The sequence below is a fragment of the Chanodichthys erythropterus genome, chromosome 3 (genome assembly GCF_024489055.1).
Source record: "Chanodichthys erythropterus isolate Z2021 chromosome 3, ASM2448905v1, whole genome shotgun sequence".
Taxonomy (NCBI): Eukaryota; Metazoa; Chordata; class Actinopteri; order Cypriniformes; family Xenocyprididae; genus Chanodichthys; species Chanodichthys erythropterus.
Window position 1 is genome coordinate 62,905,337 of NC_090223.1, and position 22,069 is coordinate 62,927,405.

Sequence of the window (22,069 nt, forward strand, 5' to 3'; positions counted from 1 at the left end):
AAAATTTGATTGATGGAAATCATGTTTATTTTCTAAAATCTAAATAAAACGGAACTGCTCAATATTGCAATAAATCAAGGTTGACACAACATCCTCTTAAATGTTAAAAGTGTGGGGGGTTCTAAGATGGCGGCCAGGGAGTAACAGCGATTTTCACTAGCTCCCGCACCACTCGGCTAATTACCTGTATTTTATAAGTTAATTCAGACACAACTCGGTGGCTTTGGTTATGTCAGTGTTGTAGTATGTCTTTGGAATCTTTTTGGCCACAATCTTTTTTGAAAATGCCTCGTTCTACCAAAAAAACAGAGAAAAAGTAATCTTCCTCGGCCGCGTTGGATATTTCGCTGGAACAAGGTGATGGTGAAGAGAACGACGAGTTTGAGCTAAGCCCAGCCATGGCCAAGGCGTTTCAACACATGATGGAGACTATTTCCAAGACAATAGACGTCAAACTTGATCCCTTAGTGGAGATTATACATACTCATTCCCAGGAATTGGAAAACTGCAAATCTCGACTGGATGAAGCCGAGCGAAGAATCGTTTCGGCGGAGGAATTAGCTGATAGCATGAAGGCTCGTGTTTCGACTTTGGAAAATCGAGTTGCGTCGCTTACTGAGCACGTTGATGATCTACAAAACAGAGGATGGCGCAAAAATATTCGTATTGTCGGCTTACCAGAAGGGGCAGAGGGCTCAAATGCGGTGGCTTTCATCCAAAAATGGATCCAAGAATTTCTTCAGCTGCAGACCGAGGGAGCTTACATCAAGATCAAAAGGGCTCATCGTACTCTAGCTCCCAGACCAGGTGCCAAGGAGAGACCTAGGCCACTAGTGTTGCGTATGCACCACTTCGGAGACAGACAGAGGATTCTTGAGGCAAGTAGAAAGTTTTCTATGGATGGAAACTTGCAGTTTGAGAACTGCAAAATCTCCTTTTTTCAAGATTTCTCCGCCGCATTGCTATGAAAGCATAGAGAGTTTGATTCGGTTAAACGCCACTTGCAGGAGATCGGTCCCTGCTATGCAATGTTATATCCAGCTAAACTGCGAGTAACCATTGGGAATACCACTTACATCCTCGGCTCGCCGACAGCAGTCTCTGGGTTTATTGCGGAGATTGGTCAGGATGTTCGACCTGAGGCAGCTGACAGTCCACCTGTGATGGACGAATGACTGACCTGATTACGTTTCTTTTTCCTCTTTTTTTTTTCCTTTTTTTTTTTTTCTCTGTGTTGCGTTTGGTATCCACTGCTGTTATTGTGGGATGGTGCGGACGATGTGATTACGCAAGTTTACTTCTTGAGTAAGTTTGGTGAAAGTTTTTTGTTTCGGACTGAACAGTAGGGATGTTCTCTTGTGTATTGAGTTCCCTTTTTGAGAAGGGAAAACGCCTCCTTTTTCTTATTTTATTGTTTTGTTTCTTTTTGTTTTTCGAGTTCTATCGAATGTTCCATTGCCCAGAAACGGCTGTACTTTTGTTATTATGTTTGTGTCTTTTCGTTGTATGCACAACTTATGTACAGGAGACTGTATAAAGGTAAAGTTTCAGCTTGTTTATTTTATTTTTCTATTTGATATATTTACGATATTAAAACGTATTATGTATAGATGGTAATCAATAATTTAAGAATTTCTACATCTAATGTAAGGGGTCTACATGGTAAAATTAAAATTCAAAAGGTTTTTGATTGGTTAAATAAGGAGCATGTTGATCTGGCAATGTTGCAGGAGACCCACTTGAATGATAAAGAACACGCTGGCCTCAGACATAGGTGGATTGGGCAAATTAATTTTTCTTCATTTACAACGAGTAGCAAGGGGGGTAGCTATTGTTGTTAACAGAAATTTGCCCCTTAAGATTTAATGAATAAATAAATAAATAAATTCCTTGCTACGAGCACGTTACTGTCATAACTGACTTACGTACTGTTGTTCTCATGTTGTTTCGATTGATTCTACTATTCTCATTTGTAAGTCGTTTTGGATAACAGCGTCTGCTAAATGACTAAATGTAAATGACTAAATGTAAGTTTTTATATATATCCATATATATATATATATATATCCATATTCCTATACTTCAACCATTTTGACCAATACTTGTAAAATGTATCCATGTTTAATCTTAGAGAGAAGGTGAGTTTCTTCATATCATACATATCTTTTACAATCATTATCCATTCTTCTTTTGTTGGTGGATTCTCATGCAACCAATAATAGTTTAAGTATGTACTTATCTTGAGTATTACAATCAGTTGGTATGTTTCCTAAATATATAGTACCAAAGCTGTTTGATTAAATTGCTGGACATTTCCAAAATATGTGAAAGTAATCAGCCATAGAATTATTACATTGTCTCCAACAGAGTGCAGTTTCCAGATTACCATCCTGTAAATATTTTCTTTTTGGAGTAATAAAAAATTGTATTATATTCTTCCACGAGAATTCTCTCCACTGACATGAGCTGGAGGTAGTATACTGTGTTTTACAAATGTTTAGCCATTCTTCATCAGATAAATTTATGTTTGCTTCATTCTCCCATTTATCTTTCACATATAATGTAGAGTGATTTTTAGAAGATTGTATACTTGAATATATTCTTGATATCATTCTTTTGAGTCCCACTCTTATACGCATCAATAAAAACATTGATGATATTCATTTCAATTTTTTCATTATTTTTAATATTTTTGTTATAATGGTTCCTAAGTTGTAAATATCTAAAGAAATCTTGTTTTTCTAATATATAGGTGTCAGTAAGATGTTGGAAGCTCTTTAAACCTGTATTGGATGAGATTGTACAATATGATGTAATGCCTTTCAACGTCCATTGTTTAAACCTTGAGTCCAACTGAGCAGGTTTAAAATCTTTGTCATAGGCCACCCATCTTAACAACCATGTTTGTTTCTTGAGCTTAAAATTTTTACATTCCTTGAACCAAATATTGAGAGGAACCATCGTCCAATGGCTCAGTTTATTAGAGTACTTAATCTTAATGGTTTTATCCCCTAATAAGGAGGGGAGGGGAATTGTCCAGCTGGCTGAATTCTAATTCTTTCCATCTTGCATCATACTCATTAGTACACCAACAAACTAAATATTTCAATTGTGCTGCTTTATAATAATCTTCCAAACAGGGAAGGGACAGTCCTCCTCTTTCCTTTGATAATTGTAGTGTTTTAAGTCTGACCCTATGCTTCTGATTTTTCCATATGAATCGTATGAACCATATGAAAACGTTCATTCTAATAATTTCAATTTGATTATACAAACCAAGGGTTAAGGGCATCCACCTGTCCAAATCTACTTTTAATTCTTTTGTTATGGATTCATAATTTATATTATATGTTTTTGTCACATTCTTTGGTATGATAACTCCTAAATATTTAATATTATTAGTTTTCCACTTAAAATTATATTTAATACGCATGTTCTCCTGTGGTGAATAATTAAATGAGAGTGTCTGAGTTTTGTCTAAATTTAACCTGTATCCTGAGTACCACCCAAACTGTTCAAGGCATGACATAAGTTTAAGTAAACTGGAGTCCGGATCAGTGATTGTCATAAGAATATCATCCGCATATAAACATATTTTGTGTTAATTTCCTTTAAATTGGAATCCTGATATATCTACATCTTCCCTAATCGCTTGAGCAAGTGGCTCTATGAACAGTGCAAAAAGTGTGGGACTTAAGGGGCATCCCTGGCGACATCCCCGTTCCAATGTAATTGATCTAGAAACATTATCATTTATTTTAACCTGGGCTGTCGGTAAATGATATAGTGGTTTAAGACATCCTATAACCTCTTTATTGAAACCAAAACGTTGCAATACTAGATACAAAAACTCCCATCGCACAGAGTCAAAAGCCTTTTCAGCATCGAGGCTAATTACCAAAGATTTAGAATTATTTTTGCTCATGCTATCAATCAGAAATAATGTTTGTCTTACATTATCTTGTGTCTGTCTGGTCAGTATCAATCAATTCAGGAATTATATTTTCAAATGTTTTTGCAATTATGGAAGCATATAATCTATATTTAAAACAGAAATGGGTCTATATGACCCACACTCTGTCTTATCTTTTCCAGCTTTTGGTATTACCGATATGACAGCTTGTTTCCAAGATATTGGGGTTTCTCCCCCCTTAAGAACATGGTTAAAACATTTTAAGAGCATAGGTTTTAATAATTCCCTAAATGTTTTGTACCACTCTGCTGGATACCCATCCCCTGTAGGGGGGGATTTTAATTGTTTGTTGAATCCTTTACTGGATAGACTACTTTCAAGGAACTGCCCTCCATCTAAACAATCTAAAACGTTATCAGCTTTATATAAGGAGTTAGGTTATTCTGATGTTTGGCGTGCCCTTAACCCTCTGCGCACAGAATTTACCTTTTATTCCCCTCCCCATAAGTGTTATTCTAGAATTTATAATTAATACTGTTGTTTACGATCATGCTATGGTGCTATTGGATTTGTTAGTGGAAGGTGCTCCAAAACGTACTAAGCACTGGAGATTTAATACGTTATTGCTTAAAGACAACAAGTTTATTTCATACTTTAATTCTGAATTTAAGATTTTTTTGGTGGATCAATTCAGAGTCTATTGATGATCCATCTCTGTTATGGGAGACTTACAAAGCCTATATAAGGGGTCTAGCTATATCTTATTCCATTTCTAAAAAAGGAAACAAGTAGAGAAGCAGGAATGCTTAGAGCTAGAATTTGAAAGGGCTACCGAAGATCATGTGAATGATGCTTCATCTGCTTATTTGGAGAAGTTGACCATAATACGTGCTTTCCTGCTTTGTTGTCGCAACAGGCCAAAGTTAAAATACTTTTTTCAAAGCAAAGACTGTATGAGCATGGCAATAAACCTAATAAGTATTCGTCTTATTTATTGAAAAACAAATCAGGCCCACAATTTATCACCTCTATTATGGATTCTTATGGTAAGCAATCATTTGATTCTGGGGTAATAAATGCTACATTTAAGCAGTTTTATTCTGACCTATATCATACTGAATATTCAACAGATTTCTTTGATCACTTAACGCTTCCTAGTATATCTGATGAACAGAGAATAGCTTTGAATGCCCCCATCTCAAGGGAGGAAGCCTTATTGGCTCTACGTAGTCTACAGCCAGGCAAATTCCCAGGCCCGGACGGTCTGGTGTGTGAAATATATATCAAAGAATTTGAGCATCTGCTCATAGATCCCCTGTTATCTATGTATGATCATTCATTTATGACAAATAGATTGCCATAATCGCTTAGAGAGGCCAACATTTCCCTCATTTAAAAAAAAAAGAAAAAGATCCAGAGCTCTGTGGGTCATATAGGCCGATATCTCTTCTAAACGTGGATTTTAAATTGCTTTCGAAGATCCTTGCATTACGGTTGGAGAAAATACTTCCTTCTTTCATTGATAAAGACCAAACTGGTTTCATTAAGGGCAGAAATTCAAGTAACAATATTAGAAGGCTTCTAAATGTCATTGAGCTTTCTCACAAAAGTAACATTGACACCCTTAATTTATCATTAGATGCGGAGAAGTCCTTTGACCATGTGGAGTGGCCTTATTTATTTTATACCTTGGAGAGGTTTGGTCTCTGTGATAATTTTATCAGATGGGTGCACATACTTTATTCTGCTCCACTTGCGGCAGTTGTCACTAGCAGTCATAGGTCGGACAACTTTCCTCTGTCACGTGGCACTAGACAGGGCTGTCCCCTCTCCCCGTTGCTCTTCACGATAGCAATAGAACCATTAGCTCAGGCGATTAGGGAGGGGGCGGCCGTCTCTGGTGTTTCGGTTGGTCTTAAACAACACAAGAAATCCCTCTACGCAGATGATATCTTGCTCTTTTTGTCTAACCTTGATTCATCTGTGCCTGCTTTAATAGATATTAATTCATTTGGGAAGTTATCAGGGTATAAAATAAATTTTTCCAAATCTGTTGCTTTGTTACCCTAGTGCTTTATGATAATTCGATAATGTCCATTCAGTTTCACACAATATTAGTTGTTTTCATGCCTTTTGCACAACATTGCACCATTTCATGCTTTTCATCTTCAGAAAGATCTTTCTTCCTCCCCATATTGCATGAGAACTGTGACTTGCTTAATAATGTGGAACAACCTCTAAGTAGGGTTTCCATAGACCTGGCAAATTATTTTGTCTGAGATTGATACCAGTTATCTAAAAAGAAATGGATAAATAAACAAACAAACATTTTCTTAGAAATTCTAAAATCTGAATGTTTATTGTACTGAAATCTTACTGATATGTCAATTGCATAATAATTTGGAACGCAGTGTAATCTGTTTAAACATAAACACATACTTTAATCTGATTATGGAAGACCAAACATGAACTGTGTTCCTTGTGAACAGGATTGGTTCAGTATAATTATAGTCTAAACAGACTATTTAATCATTTCATAGCCACGTTGAATAAAAAAAAAAAAAACATGAAACAGGAGGGCAGTTAAGAACAGGAAATAACACAGTCATATTACATACCCCAAACAACTAGAATCTAATCTGATACACGGACGAATTGTCTTACTTAAACTTTTTGTTCAACAATTGCTTAAAAAATGAAACACCACAAACATGTCATTGATACCAAATCTTCCACAAAACAGACAAAAACTCATCAAACTTCCATCCTCTCATCCATCATGGGCGATACTTTATTCCAGACAGAGACATCAAGCATCATATGCCTCTTGGTGACTGGTTTTGGCTCTGGCACAAGCCCCAGGAAATCTTCATGACTGTACCACAGGATGTCGTCTTTCAGAGGCCAAAAAAAACACTGTTAACTCCAATGATAGACATTGTTTTCACCTGGACAAACTCTTCATCGACATCCTGAACAACACCTGGGTATGCCTCCCCATCATAACAGACCACACACCATTCTCCCACCAAAGACATGGTTATTTCAGGCATTGTATTGAGCATCCCTTGGCATGGCTCTGTCTTCATAGTGGTTTTCTGTGCTTTGTTGAGGACCACAGACTCAGGTTCCTTGGATTTGCTCCTTTACTGTTAAGTGAGCAGTGAATGTCACCTTATCACCACCTTTCTTTTTCTCCCTGATTTCAGTTTTGCTCCGCCATTCCATCCACTCTAGGAATGACAGCAAGCATGAAGTAATTAGAGGCTAGTGTATTGTTTAGGTTCCATTAAACACTAAATCATACTTTCTCTTCCGCTGATGCAACTCTGACTCTGTTTCAGTGCTGGAGCCCTTTTCAGCCCAAATCAGGCATTCGTTGGCCTTGTCCTATGTATCTGAAAACATCACAAAAACAGATTTTCAGTTCATTGGCTTACATTTACAAATTATACATCTAGTATATTGATATTCATTTAAAACCCTCACCTTTGGTCCTCAGTAAATCAAATGTGTGTATCTCCCATGTGTCTCTGTTTGGCTTTTCATGCAGCATCACTGCCCTCTTGATCCTCTCATGGATCTTATATGGAGGCCAACAGCATCCCTCCTTGCTGCACCAGATTTCAGAGATGACAGCTAAACTGTCCTCTTCATTTGGGAAATTGACCACAGCAAACATTGAACAAAAAGATGAAGTGGTTCACTCAATTTTCACAATCTCGATTTCAATGTATCTTATAACATACAAACCATTTTTTACAGATAACTGTAGGAGTTAAACTTTTTTTTTTTTACTTAATTTTTTTTTTACAGGAGCCTCACATCCTACAAATGGAGTGATGGCATGCCAGCAAAGTATTCTTTGCATGGTAGTAGCACTAACTTCCGTTGCACATTTGTGGCTTGGGTAAAAAGAAGTTCATCCTTCAATCCAGGGAGATGGGTAATGTCTAGCTGTGATGATGGCAAGGGATAGTCTTGTTCCTAAATCTTCCGAAATCTGTTCCTCGACCACCAGGTTTTGCACAACAACATCATTGTTCTTCACCTGGACACAGTTATTTCCAGTGCACATCTGAACAGAGAAGTGAGCAAACTGCATTTTTGCATACTGCTCTTTCACATTTAGACCATTTGGGACTGGGCCGTTGTCATGTGGTCTTTGTAGTGTCTTCTGTAACCAAGGTTACCAGATTAATATAGAAATAATGTTATCAATATTATAACATACTAATTTATAAACAAAATTATTGAGAACTACTTAAAATAAGTGCAATTATAAAAGAAAATATTAATTTTATTACACACATATATTTTTACTTGTTTATTAATGTGACCAATAGCAAGTAGTTTTGAACTTAGCTTGAGCCAATAAGAGCGCAGAATGTGACGCAGCGGAGAAATAGTTTTCCGGGTTTTGCACGAGGTTTGCATAGACATATATACGTAGACGCCTCATGATGTGCTGGAGCGTGATCCAGCGTCGCCGCCATATTGGTTGGGTCTCTCCACTCAACGCTAGAACCAGAGTCAATCGGAGTCAACGGATAGCGAGCAATTATGCCCGTATTTTGTGCAGCTTACAGTTGCAATAACCGACGCAGTATTGATACCAGATCGCATGGGATTACATTTCATAAGTAAGATTGAACAATGATTTAGGTTATTTTACCATTTAAAAAATTATGTCATCTCTTGCTGTTTTTTTTCTCTTCACACTTTGAAGGTTTCCCAGTGATACAGGCTTGAGGAGGCAATGGGAAGTTGCTATAAGACGGGAGGGTTTTGTTGTGACTAAGTTGTCAAAGCTCTGTAGTGAGCACTTGAAGCCTGATGATTTTGACAAGACATCTGTCTTCAACTTCCCATGTCATCTCCAAAGAGTAGGTGTATTTTACTCTACATGCTAACAGAGATGTCTATGATTCATATGTAAAACAAAAACGGTAAAACCGTTAGATATTTCTGCATGTATAGGAATTAGTGATGTATTGTGTATTAAAATACACTGTGGGATACTAAAACCTTTTCAAGTGTTTTTAATGAAGTTGTTTTTAAGTATTATGTTTATTATATTTTAGCCTGTAGTGACAAGGAACACAAAAACTTCAAGGAAAGCTGAAGAGAGCATATCAGTGGACCTTTCTCAGCATTTTCCTGAAAGTAAGCCTCAGCCCAATGATGTGAGTATTTGTAGGCTATTTGATATGTCCCATACAGCTATGAGCATCATGACTGTGGTCATATCGAAATCTCTCCCTTGCTTTCTGCAACTCTTTTCAGAAATACTCATACACTTATATGTGTATGAGTATATGTTATAAATAAATACACACCTTCTTTCACTGACATTTGTTGTGTGAAGCTAGATATGACATTTGTTTTATGAAGCTAGATAGCAATAATACAATGGAGGGCGAGTGCACTTACAACTCAACTTTTTACTTTTTTTATCAGGGAGGTCTACAGCATCACACAGCGCCATCTAAAGCATAAAACAACGATTGCAGGATAACCCAGTTTCTAAGACTAAATACATAACAACATTCTCTCATACATGCACCCTTTCTCTCTTTCCCATACTCATGGTGCTGGCAGTGATATTACGGGTAAGAAATTAAGAATGTGTGCCTACACATATGCAGTGCTATGCACCAAACAACTGTGAGTGGTATGATATAAACATCACTGAAAATATTTTCATCCTTCTTTCTACTAGGACTTTGCCCATTGCCCAATTCTCCTACTCATCTAAAGGCCAGACTCAGTGAAGCTTTGGCTAGAGTGGAGAGTCTATAGCGGGAGAAGCAAAATGCAAAGACCCGGGCATGGAGAGCAAAGAAAACCGTAAAGAGTCTTCTGGAAGATCTGAAGGAAAAGAACCTTATAAATGAAGAGTTGAATGAAAGGCTTGGCTTCCACTCTGGTAAAAATAAATTAATAATACAACCTTGAATTGTATGTTGTTTGCACTCTTTGTCAGACTTTATAAAGGTATTATTTCAAGGGAACTTTCTAAATAGTTTGTCTAACTAGTTTAACTGAATTTCAGATCTTCAAGTAGACCTCTTTTCAAAGCGGGGCCATGAATACACCAAGGACCAGAGAGAGTTTGCCCTCACACTGCACCTCCAAGGTCCGAAAGCCTACAGTTACCTGAGGGATTCTCTGCATCTTCCCCTGCCACATCCACATACATTGCAACGGTGTAGTACATCCCTACATAATGTACAACAAACAGGGAACTGATGTAGAAGTTTTGAGCATGTATGTGCTATTTTCACTATTTTTTTCTTGGAAAATGCCTTCCAAAGTATTGGAAAAAAGAACAATCATAGAAAAAAATGAAAAAGTGCCCAAAATAGGGATCCAAGGGTTGAAGCACTCAAATAGCTATTTATTTTCTTTTTGTAAAGGTGGATGCAATCAGTGGACACCAGGCCTGGGCTCAACACAATGATGTTGGACATGTTGAAGATGTGAAGAAGACCCTGCTAAATATGGCTCTGTGGCCCTCATGTTGGATGCCATGGCCATCAAAAAACATGCCCAGTACAATCCCCATACCCAGAAAATGTCTGGATATGTGGATATGGGGAATGGCATGGATGAGACTGATTTAGCCACCGAGGTGCTTGTTTTTATGGTGGTAGGAATACAGGGTCATTGGAAAGCTCCAATTGCCTACTACCTCACAAAGTATCTGTCTCCAGACACAAAGAAGGTCCTGGTTGTCCATGCTCTGGAGGAATTGCATGCACGTGGCATAAAAGTGGTCTGCATGACAATGGATGGACATGCCTCCAATGTCAACATGTGCAACCAGCTCGGGTGTCAGCTAAAGGGAAACCCCCATGAGCCGTTAAAAACCTTCTTTGAACATCCAGTGAATGCTGACAGGGTGTTTGTGGATATGCATGCGGCCCACAAGATAACAAACAAGCATGTTCAATTTGATGGCCAGAAGATGAAAGTGTCCTTGGCTGCTCAAACATTGAGTCACTCTGTAGTGGTAGCACTGCGCACACTGAGGGACCTTGGTTATTCACAGTTTAAAAACTGTGAATTTAAAAATTCATTGAGGTTGTTATATAACACTGCATATTCTGCATGAAAGCCATCTCTGTTTATACTTACCTGTAGAGGGAAATCCAAGCAGAGCTGTGTACTAGGGCTGGGCGATATATCGAATGCTTTTGTCAAGCGCATTTCGTCAGTAAAGCCGGTTCCCTGATTACCGCTAAATCGGCTTAAGCGGCAATCAGGGAACCGGCTTTACTGGCGAAATGCGCGTGACAAAAGCATTCGATATATCGCCCAGCCCTACTGTGTACTAAATAAAAGATTATAATTTGATTTCCATGATACGATACTACTGTTATGGGTGATATATCAGTTAACAGAGGCTTATGCTTTTTTTTAAGATGATTGACAGGTTGTTGGACCTGAACAGCCGCAATCCCCGTGCCAAGGGATACAAAGCTCCTCTGGGTGCTTTGAATTGGACAGAGAGAGTAGAGCTCTTGTTGAGAGGCAGGGAATACTTGCTCAGTTTGGTGATGAAAGATGGCACACCCCTCCACCAAACAAAGGTTTTTTTTTTTAAATATCGTATGGTTTCCACGAAAAGTTCACAACATCACAAGTTAATATGATGCTCTGTTCTCTTGTTACGCATCGAGTTCATAAGATGCTCTTTCTCTGGTTTGGATCGTTTTGCTGTCTGCAGTTTTGTTTCTGTTGACTCTTCTGTTCAGTATTTTTCAGGTCATCCAGGAAAGGTCTCAAATATGGTATGTATGTTAATATGATGTTGCTGTTTGCAAAACCAGAGGCAGGAGGTGATGTGAGTCCCTCCTGCTTTAAGGAGCATATCTTGTATTGCACTTTTTCTTCTTGTTTATGATTTTTGTCTCTGCATTTTAGAATCTTCTTGTGTTCAGTGTTTTTCAGGTTATAGAGGTGTCAAATGGTATGTATGACATGTTCTTGTTTTTAATCTATCCTTGTTCAGTTTTAATATAGTTCCTAGTTGTTCCTGACACGGACTTATACTCTCAAGAAGCACCCAGTAATTTTGCACCCAGTAGATTTGTACTGCACTTAAATCATTTACCATTCAGGGACTTTATTGGAGCAAAACATGTATTGCTGCCGCTATCTCTGTCACCATGTGTTGAGTTACATGTTATGAATATTTGTAGAAAAGTAAATTAATGTCTTTCAATAACTGCAATTACAAGGTGCTCTTGAGGTGTCTTGTTTTGCCATGATCTTACTGATGAGACGTTTTCTTTTGAAGGTATCTGTCAGTCATTGGCTTTGTCATCAACGTGGACACATTGTTGATGATGATTCCTGACCTGCTCCAAGTTCAGCGTTATGTCTGCACGTACCGCTTCAGTCAGGATCACTTGGAGCTTTTGTTCAATTCTGTCAGGGCTTCAGGTATAATTTTCATATTTATAATTAGTTTTTTTAGTCCATTGGCCAGACCGGATATTGGTACCTTCTGGGTGGGCAAATTGATTTATATATATATATATTAGTACCTATACATCCCTAGTTTACAGTATGTTTTGATGTGATAGATCTCTCAGGCTGGTCACTTATTGGTGGCTATCACTTCATGAAGTAATCCACCCCCTAAAGTAAACGGCACATCAGACACCAGTGTGTATTTTTTTTATAGCCTACCTTTGGAAGAAACATGGTTATACAGTTATTACCTTACTTACCTTTTATAGCCTACCTGTGGGCAAAAAATGGTTATACAGTTTCCTTACTTAACCTCAGAAAATATATCTATTATGACTCTGACTGTCCTCATTAAACATCTCTGTAATCTAAGGTAAAGGTTTGTAAAGGTAATCTAATGTAAAGGTTTTTTTTTTTTTTTTTTTAGGAGGCTGGAATAACAATCCAACTGCAGGGCACTTCCAAGGTATTTTCCGTCTGATGGTCCGTTGTGGTGTCTCACCAAGTGGGTCAGGCAACGTGGCAGCACAAGATGAAACCGTGTCCCTATCAGCTGCAGACATGCACTGTTTTAATGGCAGAGGAAGAGCTTCTGTCCCCATTTGCAAACATTCCTGCAGTCATATGTGACCACAGTTACCTGCCCACCCGCTTTGGTGGTCTTGTGGACAATGCCCTTGTCTACATTTCAGGGTTTGTTGTCAGAAAAATTCTGAAAAAACTGTCCTGTGAGGTGTGCCGTGCAAGCCTCGTCACAACTGCTGTACCCTCATCTTTTGACCAGAGCTACCACCTGCTTGAACTTAAAAACAATGGTGGGCTGATGATCCCCTCAGAGGGAACAGTGAAGGTGGTCAGAGCAGCAGAGCGTGTGATTCGACAAAACTCAAAGGAACAAGGTGTCCATGTGTCCTTTGTCAACCGTTTCATTCGGGCGGAGATTGGGTCAGAGGATGTGTTCTTACTCAGGGAGCACATTGCAGACACCCAATTCGGAATTGAGAACCATCATTTCATGCTTGTGTCATTTGTGGTGTCTGTATTTCACAAAGTAAGGCTGCACCACATCGCAAAATTAACTACCCTGGAGTTACAGAGTGCAAGTATACGAAAGAAGCTGTGCAAAACAGTTCTTTTTATAGGATTTTAGCTCCCCAGTCCCAGTTGCAAGCCTGACAGGGTAATGTAAGATGTTGGAATGACCTGGAATTATAACGTTTACTTTTCCAGGCCTTTTAAAAAAATTCTAAGCTGGTACAGTATATATGGGAGCTTGTGTGAGTGTGTGTGTTTGTTTTGTCTTCGCAAAGTTCAGTTTGATATCAAGTTGTAATTTTAAATTACTCTTTTGGAGTATAATTTGATTGTCTTGTTGATTGTGTTGAAATAAAAGTATTTCTAATGTAAATTTGTGCAAGTAATTGACTGAAATCATATATGATTTGTATATGCAGAGATATTGTAATATTGACTGAAATCATATAAGATAATTATATGTAGAGATACGAGGAATTAGGTGGAAACATAAAGTGTGAAGAACAGACACAATTTACCTATTAAAAACATATAATCTGTATAAAATTCATATGAGCAAATGATGCAAAATTTAAATGAATCCTATGTGACTTGCATATGATTCAATCAAGAATTTTAAATGATTTGTATAGGAAATTTACTGATATTCATACACATTTTCTACTAAAATCATATACTATTGCATACTGTTGTCGTAAAACTCGTATAAGAATTTTGCAGTATTCATATATGACCTAAAAATCCCATATAAGTTTTATGTGTGCTTTTTAGTTAGCCTGGTAATACCAGACTCTGCTACTTCACTTTGCTTCGTAGACAGAGTCTGGAATGGCATAATAGAGAAGTGTTTACTCTCTCGCTAGGGGGCGATTGTCTGAAGTTTAAAATCATTGGTTACCCGTAAGCCAATCAGATACGTTTAGTTATGACGTATGGTATGCGCCTTTACAGCCTCATCGAAGCACAGGCATCATGCATCGAGCTCAAATCTATGATTGAACTTCCATTGTAAACCTGTTGTAAACACATGATGATGCGAGCGAAATACCGGAGTGAACATGGCTGTAAACGACTTTTGCAGATTATGCGAAGTTAATCTACGCATACACGGTACAATCACGGGCTCTAAACTTATTTTTGACAGAGTGAAACAAGAAAATATTTGTAGCCAACTCTCAAACTTAGGATTATATCTTTTAAACACAGCTGGCTTCAGTTTGAGTTGAATGTTCTCCATAACCGAGCGAACTGCATCCCGTGTCTCAGCCATTTCCGCGTTCGGTTTTCGATTTCTCTAACCTACAATGTAAGACTCGGCGCTTAACATCTACGTCACGGCTCTCAGCCCGCCCTCTGTTCGTTGATTGGCCCGGCTGTTTCCAGACCGGTGGTAAACAGAAAGCTCTGACGCTGTCTCAGACTGAGTACAGAAGCGAAATGAAATTGAGCGGAAGTAGGAAGTCTGACGTAGTCAGGCTACTTTTTAGTATGAAATTGGCCATAATTGGTCTGATTTTGTATATGACATGTATTGGACTTACATGAAACACATAAGGAAATTCTGGCTGATTTGAGTAAAGAATATATATGGTTGCTGTATATGAAACATACAGGTTTTTTTCATATGGGTGATCACGTGTAGCGATCAGTTATTAATCAATTTATGGGTGAAATATGAATATAATAATTCATAATCTTTATGAATAATTATTATGAACATACCGACGCAAGGGGGGATTAAACATATATGGTGAATTAACTACAACGAATTATAATCAATCACATATATGATTAGTTCTGCTTTAATAATTATGTAGAGAAATTATCCGTTTGTCCAGCAAACCAGTAAGTTTTCCACAGACTATTATAACAGAAGTTATCCTCTGGCCACGAGGATAAATTCCTATGATAGCATCAAATATAGAGTGATTGTATTAGAATCGAAACGTTAAAGTGACCTGGTTTTTGTTGAATGAGCAAGAGAACAATCGAGTATGAATAATGTGTTTAATATATGAAAACTACCGAGGTTATACGTCTAAATATATACAGAAGATATACACATAAGTTACACAAGAGTGAAAATGAAGACAGGAAAAGAAAGATGATCAAAGAATGGCAAATTACAACAGTTAAACCTTTTGAAAGCCAGCACAGAAATCAGTTTAAACGAATTTCAAAGAAATCATAATACTTGCATATTGGTTCAAGTCAGTGTGCAGTAGAGTTTTAGTGCGCTTGGCTTGGTTGGTCCTTTCCGAGAGGGTTTCTCCGGCGGGGTTTTCAAACAAGGTTTACTGAAGAGTAACTCAACCGAAGAGAGAGAGAGTCCAAAGAAGTGGTGTTCCCGAAAGAGGAGCACGATGGAGGCGCGTGGTCACCGGAGAAGTCCGGGAGAGACGTGCACGAGGTGCTCGAGAGACAATCGGGAGAAACTGTGCGTCTTTGCTTTTATGGAAAACGAAACTAACCCACCTCCCGAGTTGGGTGGCCAATAGATGCAATGCAATCTTTGGCGGGCAAGGATTCCTTTGTCTTCTCTTGCGAACTCATTTGCATAATTTACGAGGTTGGATCAGTGTTCGTTTTTCTTCGAAGTACTATTAAAAATAGAACAATGCATTCTACAGGGATGTGAGATACATTATGGAATAAGAGAGATAAAGAGCTTTAAAAAGAATCTAAACTCATCACATCTAACACACCTACAATTATTTAACCTAAACACTGGGAAACATACATGCACGTGTATATATGATGGGTACTTTTGGCACAGTCATATTTTGAGAATAACTGTACATGCCATCTCTAGGCATGTCTATGTGTGTGATCTGGTACTGAGTCTCTGGGCCCACAACAGGGGGTTGGTCCTTTGAAGTCCCAAGAGCTGGCAGTATAGCCGCCTGGTCAGCTTCGGCCAGGTGGTAAAGTTGTCAAAAGGGCTGGTCTTTTGCAGACCGGCCGGAACCGAGGGGAGATTTTACTGAACAGTCCAGCCTGCTAAAAGCGCTCTGAACAATCCAAAGTTTATTGACTACGAACAGATCCATCCAGACGCTACACACCAAATTATCATTCAATGGGATAAATATCTTCTCTTCACTGCAAACGATACCATGAAGAATGTTAACATTTAGTTAAAAACAAATAAAGTAAGCTGGTTCCATATTCATTTTAATACCAGCAGACACAAAATGCTATAAAAGGTGACAACTTTTAAAGTTAAAAAAAAGATACAAGTTATGTAAATGATAAAAGCTCATTCTGGTTTCTCGGTTTGATTGATTTGATCAACCGTAAACAATGCAAAAAATAGGAATTTTGAGTTTGTGATAGTAGCGTAAGCTTTGTGAACTGTTGTGTCAACCTCGATTTATTGCAATATTGAGCTGTTCAATTTTATTTTGATATTACAAAATAATGAATCAAAGTTACAGGCTTTACTCCAGTGTGAGTTGACATGTGGACTTTAAGGTTTCCTTTTTGACTGAAACTCTGTCCACATTGTTGGCAGGTGTAAGGCTTTTCTCCAGTGTGAATTCTCATGTGTCTTTCAAGGCTTCCTTTGTCACTGAAACTCTTTCCACACTGTTGGCAGGTGAATGGGCTCTGTCCAGTGTGAATTCTCATGTGTTGCCTGAGGCTATGCTCCCGTTTGAAGACATTCCCGCACAGAGTGCAGGTGTGAGGCTTTTCTCTAGTGTGACTCATCATGTGGACTTTAAGGTTTCCTTTTCTTCTGAAACTCTGTCCACACTGTTGGCAGGTGAAAGGTTTCTCTCCAGTGTGAATGCTCATGTGGTCTATAAGGTGTTTTTTATGTTTGAAACTCTTTCCACACTGTTGGCAAGTGAAACAACTTTTAGTTCCTGTCTTTTGAACTCCTTTTTGTAAGGAAAACTCTGATTTTTCTTCACTCATTAAATTATAATGTTCTTTCTCTTCTTCCCTTTCATTAAGTTCATGACTTGCCTCTCTCAGTGCCATCAGGTCTAGGACAAAAAATAGACAAAACAAAAAACAATTCAGACATTTAAAGCATCAAAATCAACAACATGTATGATCTATACCCTATCCAATCGTATGGATCAGAAATAGGCAGCTTTGGTACTGGAGGACCACTGTTTTGCAGACTTAAGTTTCATCCCTAATCAAATACACCTGCCCTTAATTTTCAAGCATTCCTGAAGACTTAAGGCTGATTTATATTTTTGCGTCGTGTGTACCCTGTAGGTAAGCCTATCTATTCTAAAGTATTGTTTTGTGTAAAACATGCTGAACTCATGCTGAAGATTGGCAAACAGGCTATCCATTAATTAAAGGATTAACTATTTCCCCACAAAAGCTGTTTAATCAGCATAGTGAAGCCTCTCATCCATTCGAAAAACAGCCTCTGGTTTCATTCTCTGTGTACCGTTAGCATAGCATTAGTCGTTACGCTTTTTTGGCTAAAAGTTGCAGGCTTGCCTTCCAGTGGCTTTGGATCTACATTTCCTGCAGAGTTCAGCTCCAACCCTGATCAAACACACCTGAAGCAGTGAACTAAGATCTTCAGGGGCAGGTGTGTTCGATCAGGGTTGGATCTGAACTCTGCATGTATGTAGATCTCCAGGAACAGGATTGGACATTCCTGCTCTAGGTTACTGATTCTCTGATCTGAGACTGATGGATATTTCAAATAAATCTACAAAGTGTCCCATTGAGGTACTCCAGGGCTGTACTCAAGTTCAGATTTTTATGCCCTTCCCTTGCTAACTTCCCTCCATCTTAAGGACTCAGATGTACATCATTGTTTACTCTGAACTAACAGAATCTGTCTACTACTTTAACCCTTGTGTGGTCTTCGTTTGGAAAGTACACCCAGGGTCTTCGGGGTCTCCACAGACCCCAGGCAACAAAATGTAATTTTGTAACAATTTTTTGTTGTTGTTGTTTAAAAAAAAACAAACAAAAAACAAATGTAATTTTACTCTGTTTATATATTTTTTTATTCAACATTTGTGCAGTTTCTTGAGGATAGTGAAGCTCTGCAGCATCTACTGATTAAGGTGATCATTTTTTACTTTTAAAACTGCACTTTCCAAAAGATGGGCAAAAATCTTACACTAAACCATGTCAAATTATCCATGTGATCCCCATGAATGACATTTAGAAATTTGGGTCTTTTAGAAAGTGAATTGCACATAAAAAGCTGTTTTTGTATAAAAACCTACTCAAAAAAAATTTATTTATTTATTTAAAGATTTATTTATTTAAATAAATGTAAAAGAAATGATAAATCCTTTATAAAACTGCACAAATATGAAGTCAATACATTAATAAACAGAGTAAAATTACGTTTGTTTTTTAAAAAAACAATTATTTTGTTACAAAATTAGATACTCAATTTTTTTTTTTTTTTTTTTTTTTGTAGATCTAGAAAGTGTTAACCACTGTACAAAGTTTCATGTCATTTGGACAAAGACTAAAAAGACCCCAAAGACCCTATAAGGGTTAAATGTACCTCTCTAAGCTCTTGATTGCTTGGAATTTGCCATGGAGCTGATTTGTAGATGCACTTATGTTCCAGAAAATACTGTAACAATAAAAGGACTATTTTAAAAGGCTTGACTATGTGCCACACTTACTGCTGCCAGCTGGTGGTCCAATAACCATGAACAACAATTGATCAGCTCCCATGACCAAACATACAACCACAACATGAAATGTGATTTATACAAATCCATTTCCAGCTACATTCATATGTGGTCTGAAATCCTATTCAAAAATTGTATTTCTGGAAGTCTGTTTCAGTCCGAGCGCTCTGATCAGATTTAGCGTGGTTTATTTGACTTGCTCACGCCTCGTCAAACATAAACGTCAGACATTGTTTTCTCCTCGTCCGGCACCAACACAACCTTGTTTCTGCAGTGACTTTAAACATGTTTCCTATAACAGATATTTTGAAACCAGCGGAGATGATAGCACAGAATAAAGCTAGAACAAAAAATTATATATGATTCCACCAAATTAGCTTTTCTTTTTAATATGGCAAAGCTCTTAACATCAATCAATCAAGTATTATGTAATTAATAATATAACTTTATCAACAAGAATTAAAACTTGGTAACCATGAATGCATATTTGTCATTTTAACTAAGCAGAACTGGTGGTGGTGCTTAAGATACTGTTTCTCATTCAGTGTTTGTAAAAAAAAAAAAAAAATATTGATAATGGTAATTATTATTACAAGAAAATTATACTACTACTACTTCAGTCATTAGTATGAGCAAAGAATATACTCTTTAGTATGAGGTGACAGCTCTGTTTATCATATTAGATACATTTGAGAGTGTTGAAAATGATGTTATAACGTTACTCTGAGCGTTCGCTCGGCGGCTGCTGTGAGACACTGTTACACACTGCAGTAAGATAGATCGATTTTACAATATCATATTAAATGCTGGATGGCTTGTGTTGATAAATGACATGCGATTCATTTTAAAACATATTGTATGATGGAGAAAATGCTGTATTACTGTTACTAAAAATAATGCTGCATCTGATTATGTTATGTTAGCTACTTCACAAAATAGTGTTTTTCTCTGAGGCATGGTAAAACATGGTAATTGCAAGAAAATTAGATTTAAACAAGACTAAACGTGTTAAACTATATAACGATAATTTGTTTTCTGCCTATGAAAAAAAAAAGTTGTTCCCTTAAAACATGTGATTTATTAAAGCGTCTTTGGTGTTTCCATGGTTTCTACAAAATAAAACCGGTAACTGAGGGTAAAGCGGGTATGACGTGATTGACAGGCGACTCCTCACTCGTCCTGGAGCCTTGGTTAAGATTGCGATTTTCTCACGATTTACAAATTGTTGGAAACATTTGGGATATTGTAAGTTCTGAAGTGAACAACATTTTTTTGGTTTTTGGATATTTAACTGCAAAAAATATTACATATTGTACCTTTAACCCTTCACAGATTCGACATGTGACCATAAATGTCTGAGTAGCCTATTTTAGATTTGTTTCCACTTTTATAAGAAAATTCAAGTGATCGCGCCAGCGCCTCGCGTACGCACAACATATATCAGTTTTAGTAACTTGACATCGCAGCCTGTTAATTGTAAAAATAACATACATTCAACCAAATATACAAAAAGTTATAGTAGTCTGTGTACAATAAAAGTGTTTAAATAATATAGTTTAGCCTCCAAATCGTGAATATTAAAACATTTGGAATTATGCCAAATTATAGGTTATAACGCCGGTTTCTGTTTCAGTTTAGCTTTAAATGAATTTGTTTTGGCTTAATGTTTATATATTATTTTTTTCATAATTAAAATAGTAGTGGTGCCCACCAAATATACAAATATACCCGTGAGACTTAAGACTGATTTTGTGGTCCAGGATCAGATTTAATGGAAACACTGTACTTTAAAGTGATGTACACATTACAACATTTACTCACTATAGTAATGAGTTAATAATCCTTACTTACAAGTAGCCAAACCCTAACTCTAGCTCTACAGTAAGTGCACTTGAGTGAATGAACTGACTGAGTGAATTATGACACTTTCTGTAAGATTATACTTCAGTATATTCTCTATTTCTGTAGAGCTGGACATTTTAATAATGATCAAGTATAGATATTAATAATGAGTTCAGCTGTGAGAATAAAACCAACCTGTTTGTTCCTCAGTTTCTTCATGTTTCACACTGAATGTTTCTTCAATCTTCATGTCTTCAGTCTCATCCTTAATAAACTCAATCTTTATGTCTTCAGTCTCCTCTTTAATAATTATCTTCATGTTGTCAGTCTCGTCTTTAATAAACACCATCTTTATATCTTCATTTTCCTCCTCTTTTTTAAACTCCATCTTTAAGAAGAGAATAATTAACAGAGTTAATGGTCTTAAATGACCATGTTAGACAAAACAAATCTCTAAAAAATAAAACTGCAAATGAATAAACGTCATATTTAAGCATTTATGACTGATGAAAACACGATCAGTTAGTTTGTTAGTGTTTGTCGTTCATGTTCACTGTTTGAGCAGCACGTGTCGTGATTCACTGAATCATTTCTCAAAATGTTTAATTCAATTGACTCGGAGTTGAAAAGTTCAGTATCTCCATCATGACTCTCCAGAGACTGAACTCGTGTTCATGATAAACTGATTTATGATTTATATAGAGAGAAATGAGACGCAGGTTTACTGTTTCTCATCAGTGGATATGAGCTTTACTCACACAAATATCCTTCATTACAGTTAGATAAAGAATCACAATGTCACATTAAATAGTAAATAAACTCATTTCACATCGCTTGTTTAAAACAAAACACACAACTATAAATCATTGAACTGTTTCTATCGATTTAAACAGCTTAAATTCTTAAAACAAACCTTTCTTCAGCAGAATCAGATGCAGGAGCTCGGCGCAGTCTTATGACGTCATGTCGTCACTCCAAAATAAAAGTCCTGCTCAGACGCTGCATTGTCTACAATCACTTCTTCTTCTTCTTCTTCTTCTTGTTCTTCTTCTTCTTTTTTAACGGCTTTTGGCATCCAGCTTAATGGTGCATTAACGCCACCTTCTGTTCCGGAGTGTGGATCAGTCAGTAGGTTTACAGTATAATCTATAATATCCAGAAA

The 22,069-nt window shown here is 37.2% G+C and overlaps 1 protein-coding gene and 1 long non-coding RNA gene across 5 annotated transcripts; one reads left to right on the top strand and one right to left on the bottom strand.

Annotated features, from left to right (window-relative positions):
- Positions 1-3: 3 nt before the first annotated feature.
- LOC137007796 (uncharacterized) lies at positions 4-11,099 on the top strand. Of its 2 annotated transcripts, none has more exons than XR_010892664.1 (8): positions 4-878; positions 8,367-8,556; positions 8,643-8,799; positions 8,998-9,099; positions 9,374-9,525; positions 9,636-9,842; positions 9,969-10,183; positions 10,333-11,099. It is a non-coding gene; the product is annotated as an uncharacterized lncRNA (long non-coding RNA). The 2 variants fall into 2 exon arrangements; XR_010892665.1 differs by having other exon boundaries at positions 9,969-10,122.
- On the bottom strand, positions 8,011-21,879 carry LOC137007336 (gastrula zinc finger protein XlCGF7.1-like). 3 transcript variants are annotated; one of them, XR_010892600.1, is made up of 4 exons: positions 21,821-21,879; positions 21,103-21,295; positions 15,624-17,421; positions 8,011-8,090 (listed from the first exon to the last, which is right to left on the bottom strand). XR_010892600.1 is itself a non-coding variant. In XM_067368680.1 (3 exons), exons 2-3 carry the CDS (start codon positions 21,293-21,295, stop codon positions 16,829-16,831), a joined length of 786 nt encoding a protein of 261 aa, XP_067224781.1. In that variant the 5' UTR covers positions 21,821-21,879; the 3' UTR covers positions 15,450-16,828. The 3 variants fall into 3 exon arrangements, 2 of the variants coding, with proteins under 2 accessions (XP_067224781.1, XP_067224795.1); XM_067368680.1 differs by lacking the exon at positions 8,011-8,090 and having other exon boundaries at positions 15,450-17,421; XM_067368694.1 differs by lacking the exons at positions 8,011-8,090; positions 21,821-21,879 and having other exon boundaries at positions 15,450-17,421; positions 21,103-21,401.
- Between the last annotated feature and the right edge of the window lie 190 nt (positions 21,880-22,069).

Coding starts and splice junctions, on each gene's coding strand:
- LOC137007336 (XM_067368680.1), bottom strand. CDS start 21,295: ATGGAGTTTAAAAAAGAGGAGGAAAATGAAGATATAAAGATGGTGTTT. Junction 17,422..21,102: donor AGAAACTGAGGAACAAACAG/GTTGGTTTTATT, acceptor TTTTTGTCCTAG/ACCTGATGGCACTGAGAGAG.